This window comes from Misgurnus anguillicaudatus, chromosome 10 (genome assembly GCF_027580225.2).
Source record: "Misgurnus anguillicaudatus chromosome 10, ASM2758022v2, whole genome shotgun sequence".
NCBI classification, from domain to species: domain Eukaryota; kingdom Metazoa; phylum Chordata; class Actinopteri; order Cypriniformes; family Cobitidae; genus Misgurnus; species Misgurnus anguillicaudatus.
The window spans coordinates 36828817-36841212 of NC_073346.2; the positions used below are offsets into that span (position 1 = coordinate 36828817).

Sequence of the window (12396 nt, forward strand, 5' to 3'; positions counted from 1 at the left end):
AATAAGTTATACATGTGCACTTCTCTCAGACATTCACTTGGTGTGCATGTGTGAGTCTGCAGTGTGTATGTGCATGCATTTGCATGTGTGAGTCTGCAGTGCCCATGTGCATGCATGTGTATGTGTGTCGTTAGTGTCTTATGTACATGTGTGTCGGCAGTGCCTATGTGCATGCATGTGCATGTGTGTCAGCAGTGCCCATGTGCGTGCATGTGTGTCAGCAGTGCCCATGTGCATGCATGTGTGATTCTGCACTGAGTATGTGCATGCATGTGTATTTGTGTCAGCAGTGTCTTATGTGCATGCATGTGTGTCGGCAATGCCTATGTGCATGCATGTGCATGTGTGAGTCTGCAGTGCCTATGTGCATGCATGTGCATGTATGTCGGCAGTGCCTATGTGCATGCATGTGCATGTGTGAGTCTGCAGTGTGTATGTGCATGCATGTGTGTCGGCAGTGCCTATGTGCATGCATGTGCATGTGTGTCAGCAGTGCCCATGTGCATGCATGTGTGATTCTGCAGTGCGTATGTGCATGCATGTGTATGTGTGTGAACAGTGTCTTATGTGCATGCATGTGTGTCGGCAGTGCCTATGTGCATGCATGTCCATGTGTGAGTCTGCAGTGCCTATGTGCATGCATGTGCATGTGTGTCAGCAGTGCCCATGTGCATGCATGTGTGATTCTGCAGTGCGTATGTGCATGCATGTGTATGTGTGTCAACAGTGTCTTATGTGCATGCATGTGTGTCGGCAGTGCCTATGTGCATGCATGTCCATGTGTGAGTCTGCAGTGCCTATGTGCATGCATGTGCATGTGTGTCGGCAGTGCCTATATGCATGCATGTCCATGTGTGAGTCTGCAGTGTGTATGTGCATGCATGTGTATGTGTGTCGGCAGTGTCTTATGTGCATGCATGTGTGTCGGCAGTGCCTATGTGCATGCATGTGCATGTGTGATTCTGCAGTGCCCATGTGCATGCATGTGCATTTGTGTCGACAATGCCTATGTGCATGCATGTGCATTCATGTCTGCCGTGTGTATGTGCAAACCTGTGCATGCATGTCTGCATTGCATATGCGCAAACCAGTGCATGTGTGTCTTCAGTGTGTATGTGCAAGCCTGTGCATGTGTGTCTGCAGTATGCATGCATGGGCCAGAAATAGTTCACCCAAAAATGATAATGACCCCATGATTTCTTACCCTCAAGCCATCCTTGATGTATATGATTATCTATATTTCAGACGAACACAATCAGAGTTATATATAAAAATGTCCTGGCTGTTCCAAGCTTTTAAATAGTAGTAAATGATGCTTCTGATTTGAAGCCCAAAAAATCCATCTTTCACATAAGAAATCCACACGCAGGGGGTTAATAAAGGCAACGGAGAGATGTCCTCTCTGTGGCACATGTGAACCCTGTTGTTAGATATTTTTTGTGCACAGATCTGTGATTGTTTCTACTGTGTGATAGATTAATAAATAAGGGCCAAATGTGATTTATTTAATACATTGAAATGCAAGGTATTGCCATGGTATCATGCCCAACCACAAGCAGATGTCAGAGGGAGACAAGATGTGTAGAGGTGACCGCAGTGCTCATGATTCATTCACTAGTGAGTTTAATTAATGCTGTAATCAACACTTTCTCTGATTACAGGTAAAAGCAAGAAGAAGGATAAATGTAAGAACAGTCAGATGTACCCGCTGAGCGAGACCCAGTACTGCCCGTGTGATAAATACAACGCCCAGCCGGTGGGGAACTGGTCTGACTGTATTCTGCCTGAGGGTCGAGTGGAAAGCGCTTCGGGCATGAAGGTCCAGGGAGATGTGAAGGAGTGCGGTCAGGGGTACCGTTACCAAGCCATGGTGTGCTATGATCAAGACAACAGGCTTGTGGAGACCTCACGCTGTAATAGTCACGGTACGTCTCTCTCTCTGTATAAGTGTTATGTTATAGTATTGCTAGATTGGAATTCGAGGGGGTTGTGGTCGGATGTTTGTGATGTCATAACAGATCTTAAATTATACCACCGAGCTGTTGAATGCTTTATTCTTATTGGTTGTGAAATGTTCCACGGATATGCATTATTTTTCGATAACCACACTACGGACCTGTTAAATATCTTATAATAACCAACAGAGGATCTCTGTGGTAACTGTGGTATAAGTGGAATAATAGATGACGGGCCATTGAATTATTCGAAAATAATGCACGCCCACAGTGTAACGGCACTTCATGTTGTGTCGCATTACCACCTTGGGTGTGCATTATTTTTCGAATAATTCAACGGCCTGTAAGCAATTATTCATTACTTACGACTATTAGGGTATATTTATCATTAGCTGACATTTCCATTGTAAAAAACAAAGTCAAAATATCTCAAAAATGGCCGCTGATATGTTGTGCCAATGACGACATTTGGAGCAAGAGTCTGTGCAGTAGTGATCGTTGGGTCACCTTACCAAACTTATTAGTAAAACAAACATTTAAAGGCGCTGTGTGTAGATTTTAGTGGCATCTAGAGATTAAATTGTAAATTGCAACTAACGGCTCAGTTCACTGTTCACCCCTCCCTTTCAAAACACATAGAGAAGCAACAGTAGCCACCACAGGACAAATATGTCATCGTCTGAGACAACACAGTGACGAAACACACTCTGTAGAGCACTTTGTCCATTTAGGACTACCGTAGAAACATGGTGCCGAAAAATGGTGGCTTCCATGTAAGGGGACCATTCTAAGATAATTAAACAATACAGTTCATTATGTAAGGTCTTTATACAACAATGAAAATAAAGTTATGTATATTATATTGGATTATATTTCTGTCAAAAAAATCCTTCTAAAATTTATACACTGCACCTTTAAAAGTACATCAACATGATTAGAAATAACTAAAATAACAAAAACCATTGTTGGAAAAAATTTATGTGTAATTTGATTTGATTTTGCTCACGTCTTATTTGGCTCATGTCCCCACAATGAGAGGGTGGGGTTTATGACTTATACTGTGTTTTTGGTAAAATGGAAAGCTTGAATGCGTCTGGCAAATATTTAATGCTTTTTGTATTTGAGGTTTAATTAGAGGTTCCGGAATTGTCTGCATGCTTCCAACAATGCAGTAGGAACACCACACTAGTATATACACATCAGAGCATCCTCACATGTTCCCGTTACCATGACGATAAGCACATTTATTTGCTTTCTCCATTGTGAGAGAATCTGAGGGGTGTTTGCCTGTGCGAAATGTGCCGTCATATGCAGTTAATCTGTTCTGATGGGTTTTAGCACATTGATGTGTGGTTGCTAGGGTGTGTTGGGTAGTTGCTAGGCAGTTGCTTATTGCACTATAAAAATGCTTTGTTGGATTTAGACCCATAGATGGGTCAACCATGGACAAAAACTGTTGGGTTATAAATAAATAACCCTATGCTGGGTTGTTGTTACCCAACTATGGGTTAAAACAACCCAGCATTTGGGTTGAAATTAACTGAACTGTTGAGTTTATCCAATAAGGCAAAGAAACTTCTCAATCCCTGTGATATTCTGCTCACCAGGTAAAGCTGCTTAAATAAAAGTCTTAAGGATTTTTCCACCCATTTATAATCTGCTGTGATGATAGCATAGCCCACCTCTCCGCAAGCCGCACGATTCAAGATATCATTCATGCTTATAGCACACGGTGTGGGTGCATTTACGCAGTGATGATACTGAAAGACTTTGTTTGTGATTTACTGTTTTTTACATAAAATCATCCTACGCAATTTAAAGATCATTTGGCGAAAATATAACCTTGATATCTTTAATATTGACTGAGTAAGGTCATGTCAAAGATTAAATTAATGTAAAATAAATGAGTAAATCAACCTTTGATCCTATGGTCACATAAAAGGGAATTAAAGGTGTGTTCATTCAAACTCAATGCTTAATGTGAAGTAATGTAATACAGTAATTATAGTTATGGGTTTGAATGAGCACGAGTAAAAGTGATGCTTGCGTAGCAGACAATTGCTAATAAATAATGATGAAGACAATTCAAGGTTATTCTGGTGCATCAGCACTCTGTGTTAAAATCTGTGAAACAAGATCAGTTCAATGACAGTGCTAACAGTTGCCATGAGAAATGTGATTAAGGTTAAAATAATTTTGGTAAAAGGCTCAAATGCTCTTTTATGTGGTTATGTCCTCCACTTTATTTCCCAGTAGTTCAAAGATTTGAGATTTCAGCTGTGCAATTGAAGTTATTTGCCAAAACCTCCTGCCTCAGAATCGGATCTATTCACATCACAGATATTCTCATAAGTACTTGCAGGGTATCAAACTGTACCCAATTTAAATTGCCCTTGACAAGAATTGGTGAATGTTCGTGTGGCATCTCTGAGTGAATATAGGTGGAAAAAGTGATAAAAAATAATTGTCTTTTAGGCATTTAGCAGGTACTTATATCCAAAGTGACATAAAATGGGGGGAAAAACTCCTTAAATAGATCTGATGTGGTTACAGAGATATGTCCGTTTAGTACCCAGAACCCTTCTATTAATTCCAGCGGTTTAAAAAAAAAGTGCACCAGTGCGCACCAGCATTTTTTATGATTGTCATAAATGTTTAGTGCCTTCTTGAAATTGGTCTACTTTAAATATATAAACATACAATATATCAAATGAAAGAACAGACCCTCTGCTTTCAAACCCAAAAAATGTTTCATCCTACCTTCATTTGTTCTCTTTTTACACTTCTCAAATATGGGTAGGTTTCTAAAAAAAAAAAAAAATTTTGTGTTTAGTAAGTGTCTTGGGAGACGTGAGTGCATCTTTTATTATAAACCCTTTCAACGTGTATGCAGCAGGCACGTATTTTGACATGACATGTGATCTGAACCCATATTTTGCTTTCCGAGGAGGCACTTGCCGCCACAGAGGTTTAGCAGATTAGTGCATCACAGAGGAAATATGAAATCTAAGATTTCTCATTCGCTTTCTCTTTTTCCTGCTTTCTTTCCTCTTTTTTAACTCTTCTTTTTACACATACAACACAACATTATGTCTCAAAAATTAGTAAGCTGCCTTCTAAGATACTTTTGCATTCCTGATGCAGTATTGCTTTTGTAAGTCACAAAAGCACCTGCTAAATGCCTATATGTAAATGTTGTGTCAGATACACTCACCTAAAGGATTATTAGGAACACCTGTTCAATTTCTCATTAATGCGATTATCTAATCAACAATCACATGGCTTCAATGCATTTAGGGGTGTGGTCCTGGTCAAGACAATCTCCTGAACTCCAAACTGAATGTCAGAATGGGAAAGAAAGGTGATTTAAGCAATTTTGAGTGTGGCATGGTTGTTGGTTCCAGACGGGCCGGTCTGAGTATTTCACAATCTGCTTGGTTACTGGGATTTTCACGCACAACCATTTCTATGGTTTACAAAGAATGGTGTGAAAAGCGAAAAAGATCCAGTATACGGCAGTCCTGTGAGCGATAATGCCTTGTTTGATGCTAGAGGTCAGAGGAGAATGGGCCGACTGATTCAAGCTGATAGAAGAGCAACTTTGACTGAAATAACCACTCGTTACAACCGAGGTATGCAGCAAAGCATTTGTGAAGCCACAACACACACAACCTTGAGGCGGTTGGGCTACAACAGCAGAAGACCCCACCGGGTACCACTCATCTCCACTACAAATAGGAAAAAGAGGCCACAATTTGCACAAGCTCACAAAAATTGGACAGTTGAAGACTGGAAAAATGTTGCCTGGTCTGATGAGTCTCAATTTTTGTTGAGACATTCAGATGGTAGAGTCAGAATTTGGCGTAAACAGAATAAGAACATGGATCCATCATGCCTTGTTACCAATGTGCAGGCTGGTGGTCGTGGTGTAATGGTGTGGGGATGTTTTCTTGGCACACTTTAGGCCTCTTTGTGCCAATTGGGCATCGTTTAAATGCCACGTCCTACCTGAGCATTGTTTCTGACCATGTCCATCCCTTTATGACCACCATGTATCTATCCTCTGATGGCTACTTCCAGCAGGATAATCCACCATGTCACAAAGCTCAAATAATTTCAAACTGGTTTCTTGAACATGACAATGAGTTCACTGTACTAAAATGGCCCCCACAGTCACCAGATCTCAACCCAATAGAGCATCTTTGGGATGTGGTGGAACGAGAGCTTCGTGCCCTGGATGTGCATCCCACAAATCTCCATCAACTGCAATATGCTATCCTATCAATATCTATATCTAACAAAATATGCCTTAGCAGCGTTAATGTTTAATGCATTTCATGCATGTACTATAAACTGCTTTCCAAATAAAATAATTAATGTTAAACTCTATTAAAAGAAAGTTTCCTATGCATTTTGCATGAGTTGCTGCTTATGTTGACCATTTTGACCGTTTTATGAGAACACTTCTTATTTGGTTTCCGATAGGTTTTAGAACAGAGCCATCATCATCTTCTCTTATTCGCTGGGTTAATCATTACAGTTCATCTTAATAGGAAACTCTGTCTGACAAGTTGCCTTAGGCTACTGAGGACATCAGTTGCGACTCATCTCTCTTATCTCAAGAAAAAGGAGAAAACATAACTGCCTGTTTATTCCCAAGAGTTTTCTGAATCTGTGTTTATTAATGGAGAATTTAATTGGAACACTGCTATGAACTTGTAGCTTTCTCCTACAATTATAGTTATCTTTTAGTATGTGTTTGATGTGTGCCATTCACTTACAAATGACGGCATGTTCATTTAAAACTCTAGTATTTGCCCTCAAAATGAAATGGTCCCTTATTTAAAGGAACAGTAAAGAGTTTTTGCTCTTTGCTCCCCCTACAGGTTGGAAGCGGAATTGTCCATTACCACTGTCGTAAATAATTTAGCCTACTGCAGCAAAGCTGGCTCTGATTGGATTGTAGGTCTGTCGTAAAGCAAGTTTTTGTAGTTTTCACTCGAACTACAGGACCGCGACCCGACGGTTGGAAACTTCTTTACTGCGGTTATGGCCGATAGAGGGCTGCAAAGCGAATGTGAAAAATAAAACGTTGTAAAAATGTAAAAAACAACGTTATTTCGTGTATTTGGTATAATACCATGTGTTTGCGTGGTTTATGGTTAAAAAAACACATGATTGATGACTGATTTAGTAAAAACTCACAGATTTGAAATGCACTGTGGACCTGATTGGCCAGCTAATCTGTATTTTGTGATTGGCCTGAATACCTCTGATGTACTAATACACACTTACACACCAAAAGAAATGTAAAATCGTGAATCGAACAATAGGTGCCCTTTAATGAGACGCTTTTTTAAAAAAGTGAGGAAGCAAAGCACAAAGGATTGTCATTACGCGCATCTTTAAATGTGTAGGAATAATATAATATACAGTATATTATATCATATGATACTGTATGTTATATTATTATATACATTATATGTATAGTATTTGACTATATCATACATGATTATTGTGTACGTGTGCTATAAGTTGTTCTTGCTTTTTTAAATACATTTAAAGGGGACATTTAACAAGACTTTTTTAAAGCAACACTAAAGACTTATTGCTCTTTGCTCCCCCTACAGGTTAGAAGCGTAATTGTTCATTACCACTGTCGTAAATACTGCAGCATAGCTGGCTCTGATTGGATTGTATGTCTGCCGTAAAGCAAGTTTTTGTAGTTTTCACTCGAACTACAGGACCGCGACCCGACACTTGGAAATGTCTTTAGTGCGGTTTTGGCCGAAAGAGGGCTGCAAAGCGAATGTGAAAGTGCCATTCACCCTGTTTTGAGTGGATGAACCACTGAAACTTTTTTGGAAACGTTATTTTAAGGTAAAAAAAACTCTTTGGTGTTGCTTTAAGATGTCAAATAAATCTGTGTCCCCAGAGTACAAAATTTTTAGCTCAAAATATCATATAGATAATATATTATAACCTTAAAGCAACACCAAAGAGTTTTTTGTGCCTTAAAATAACGTTTCCAAAAAAGTTTCAGTCGTTCATCCACTCGAAACAGGGTGAACGGCTCTTTCACATTCGCTTTGCAGCCCTCTATCGGCCAAAACCGCAGTAAAGAAGTTTCCAACCGTCGGGTCGTGGTCCTGTAGTTCGAGTGAAAACTACAAAAACTTGCTTTACGGCAGACCTACAATCCAATCAGAGCCAGCTATGCTGGAGTATTTACGAAAGTGGTAATGGACAATTACGCTTCTAACCTGTAGGGGGAGCAAAGAGCAAAAACTCTTTAGTGTTGCTTTAAAATTGTCAAATAAATCTGTGTCCCCAGAGTACAAAATTTTTAGCTCAAAATATCATATAGATAATTTATTATAACCTTAAAGCAACACCAAAGAGTTTTTTGCGCCTTAAAATAACGTTTCCAAAAAAGTTTCAGTCGTTCGTCCACTCGAAACAGGGTGAACGGCACTTTCGCTTTGCAGCCCTCTATTGGCCAAAACCGCACTAAAGAAGTTTCCAACCGTCGGGTCGCGGTCCTGTAGTTCGAGTGAAAACTACAAAAACTTGCTTTACGGCAGACCTACAATCCAATCAGAGCCAGCTATGCTGCAGTATTTACGACAGTGGTAATGGACAATTCCGCTTCTAACCTGTAGGGGGAGCAAAGAGCAAAAAGTCTTTAGTGTTGCTTTAAAATTGAGCAAAAATGTGCTGTTTTGGGTGGGCCCTTTTAAATGCAAATGAGCTGATCTCTGCACTAAATGGCAGTGCCGTGATTGGATAGTGCAGATTAAGGGGCCTTCTGACATCACAAGGGGAGCCAAATTTCAATGACCTATTTTTTTCACATGCTTACAAAGAATGGTTTACCAACACTAAGTAACTGGGTTGTTCTTTTTTACATTTTCTAGGTTGATAGAAGCACTGGGGACCCAATTAATGCCAGTCAGATTTTCATGATATGTCCCCTTTAAAAAAAAAAAAATGCTCATTTTGTTAAATCCTTTGGTTGTGAAAACAAATGTACACACATTTCAAGCACAAATTTGTTGCGGAAGCATGCTTAATGAATATGTATTTTCTGTGGGTGAAAGAAAATGGTTCAACATGAGGGTAAGTGATGACAGAATTTGTTTTGGTTGTTGGATGATGTCTCACCCCGCTGTGTGTGCATAGCAATTTTGGTGTCGCCCGGAGTCAGGTTTCCAAAAGGATGTGGATGGCATTGAAGGAATGAGGTCACAGTAGCCTTGAGACGGACGCAAGGGCCTTGGCTTTGAGGTCTGCTCTACCACCTCTGAATTAGCTGTAGGGATAGGTCAGCTGTATGTCAGGTCAAGGGGTGAGCACACAGGCGCTGCTTGTTTTGTCCTCCTAGAGGGTGTTTACCCTGTATTAACAGTGTAACAAGCTGACATCTTTTTGGCTATGGGTGCATGAGAGAGCTTGATACAGAAGCAATGTGATGCTGCGGGATATTTTGGCTAGCTGTGGTTTCGTTCCTCGAGGATCGACTCTCCTGTCAGCAGCGTGTCAGGTCCTGGTTAATCTCTCTGACAGAGGAGGAGAAGCTGCGAAACTCACCCTGGACCTCTCCGATTAATTGCTTTGATTTTTCAATCACCGTCCTTATGCAGAAAGCCCTGTGGGTACATGCAGCACAACTTGTGTTTCAAATGCTTGTTAGCAGCACAGGACGTGCCAACTTTTGAATGTCAGGTAGAGGCAAAGTGCTGCTTGTTGTTTCTGTATATTTCTCTATTATTCATCTGGTCTTGTAACTTAGCTGCAAGAGCATAGAGGTAGCGATGGGTTTGATATTTAGGGAACCGTTAAAGGGGACATATCATGAAAATCTGACTTTTTTCATGTTTAAGTGCTATGATTGGGTCCCCAGTGCTTCTATCAACCTAAAAAAATGTAAAAAGATCAACCCAGTAACTAGTTTTGGTAAACCATTCTCTTCAAGCATGTGAAAAATTAGGTCTTTAAAATTTGGCTCCCCTTGTGATGTCAGAAGGGGATAATACCACCCCTTAATCTGTACTATCCAACCACTACATGGCATTTAGTGCAGAGATCAACTCATTTGCACCTTAAAGGACACACCCAAAAACGGCACATTTTTGTTCGCCCCTACAAAGTGGCAATTTTAACATGCTATAATAAATGATCTATATTTTGAGCTAGACCTTCACATATGTACTCTGGAGACACCAAAGATTTATTTTACATTTTTACAGTCTTGCGAAATGTCCCAGTTAAACAATTGTAATGGTCTATGAAGTAGGCTTAAATTATTTTTAATAATTATTAGTTTATTTATTATGTTTAAATTTAGTGTGAAATAACCTGTATGTGTTCTTCAGTTACACGAGGTTGATCTGTCAGCTTACATAAAACTCTGATTCGTGATACTGATTCAGTTATCTCACAGTTTCTCAGTTACTGTATATTCAGGGTCCAAAATTAACACTTATCAAGTGCCAAATGATAGTGATAATTGGCTCTGGTAAGTAAATGAAGCGATCCAGTTGGCTGCTATAAACACAATAAGAAACAAAAGATTGACGCCCACATTATTCTTCTCGTGTAAAAAGAGAAAGAACTGGCAACACACTTCTGGTATTAAACACCAAAAACAACATCTGAAAAACAAACATACAATAACGTACAATAACATTTTTGAAACAGGTGGTGTTTCACTGAGAATCTGGCTTGTAGCCTGTAAAGTTACAACACAGTGACTAATGTTAAAAACAACTCACATTAATGTCATTGGGATAAAGTTAAGTATTCCTATTTAAATGTAAGGCTCCTACTGAAAATTCAGCTAAAACCAGCCAACCATCTTAGGCTGGTTTTAGCTGGTTAAACAGGCTGGTTTCACATGAGGTTTTGGACACTTTTTTAAGCTTGGCCAGGCTGGAAGAAAAGATTGACCTGCTTTTCCTGATCTCACGAGAAATATTACATATTTACGAGTTGGCTAATTTGTATCAATTCATACAAATTTAATTGTGCAAAATCGTACAAATCTCATGAAATAAAACATGGAATCCGAACCCCTAACCCCAACGTCACATGGGTCAAAGCAAATCGTACCAAAAGTTACGAATGTTGTCGTATGATTTGATACGAATTAGCCAACTTGTAAAATATGTACAAATTCTGTGAGATAGCTTTGGTGGACCAGCTTAATGCAGACAAACATGTTCATCATTAATCATTTTTGACCCTTATTATTACTATTCGCCTTTGACGAGTTATCCCGTCAATTAAGTAAGTTATCTCGTCAATTAAGAGAAAACATTTCCCTGCCTTGACGCTTCCCTGACAAGTTTTTATGGTAATCTTTAATTCCACTATTATCCACTAGGTGGCGCTCTTACCCAATTTATAAAAAAACTAAAGCATCAGCTAACTATACAACATTTTAAACTCCATGTATGTTTTGATCATCATTCTGAATCTGATCTCTAACAAAAGCTCTGCAATTATTTTAGCTTTTTGCTCAAAAATTTGTCTTTTTAAAGAAACCTACCCATATTTGAGCAGTTATAAAAAGAAAACAAACGAAGATGGGGTGAAACTTTTTTTTGTTTTGTTTGCTTATTTGTTTGTTTGTTTGAAAGCAGAGGGTCTGTTATTTCAACTGTTTTAAATATATTTGTATGGTTATTTATTTATAGAAAAAAAATGTCCTGGAAGGCATTTTGTGAAACTTTTGTAAAAATTACAAAAAAAGCTGGCGGGCAACTTTAAGAACAAAGGCTAGCGGGGAATGTAATGAGTTAATGGGTCATCATGTAGTTGGTGTACTGCAGGGGCGGAGCCAGACATTGTAGACATTGGGGGCTTAGCCCAAATCTAGGGGTTTCAAAGCTTGGTCCCCTGTTGATATTTTTTAAACTATTTTTTAAGCTTTATAAACTATTTTTTAATCTAAGTGTTCTCTGTATTGTCCAGTGTTGGGTGTAACTAGTTACTAAGTAATTTGTTACTGTAATTTAATTACTTGAAAAAGTAATGTAAGGGATTACTCTTATTTTTCTTGTAATCAAATTACAGTTACTTCTGATGTAACTAAATACTGTCTATAAACTGTAGAACAATTATGTATACTATAATAAATAGTGGATTTAACATGGTTTTAGTTTACAATTCTCACTATTAACTGGTTGATTATTAGCATTAATATTACTGAGATGTTGACTGTTTTTTAGTAGGCCTACTTAAATAACACATATTAATGCCTGATTCTGCAAAACCTTATTCTACATCCTTAACCCTCCCCATTTCTACAAATACTTAAAATAAACAACTACTTTAGTATTAATAAGCAGTAGTTGGAGTATATTGAGGCAAAAGTAGTTAATAGTTAATTAATAGAGAGAAATGAACCCTAAAGTGGGACCAGAATAATGGATGTACT

At 38.8% G+C, this 12396-nt stretch overlaps 1 protein-coding gene across 1 annotated transcript in view; it reads left to right on the top strand.

The window, feature by feature from the left end:
• thsd7ab (thrombospondin, type I, domain containing 7Ab) overlaps positions 1-12396 on the top strand; it is a 162338-nt gene that overhangs the window by 122088 nt on the left and 27854 nt on the right. The window contains exon 14 of the mRNA XM_055211313.2: positions 1662-1925. Within this exon, the coding sequence (XP_055067288.2) occupies positions 1662-1925 (264 nt within the window). The remainder of the gene's footprint in view (positions 1-1661; positions 1926-12396) is intronic.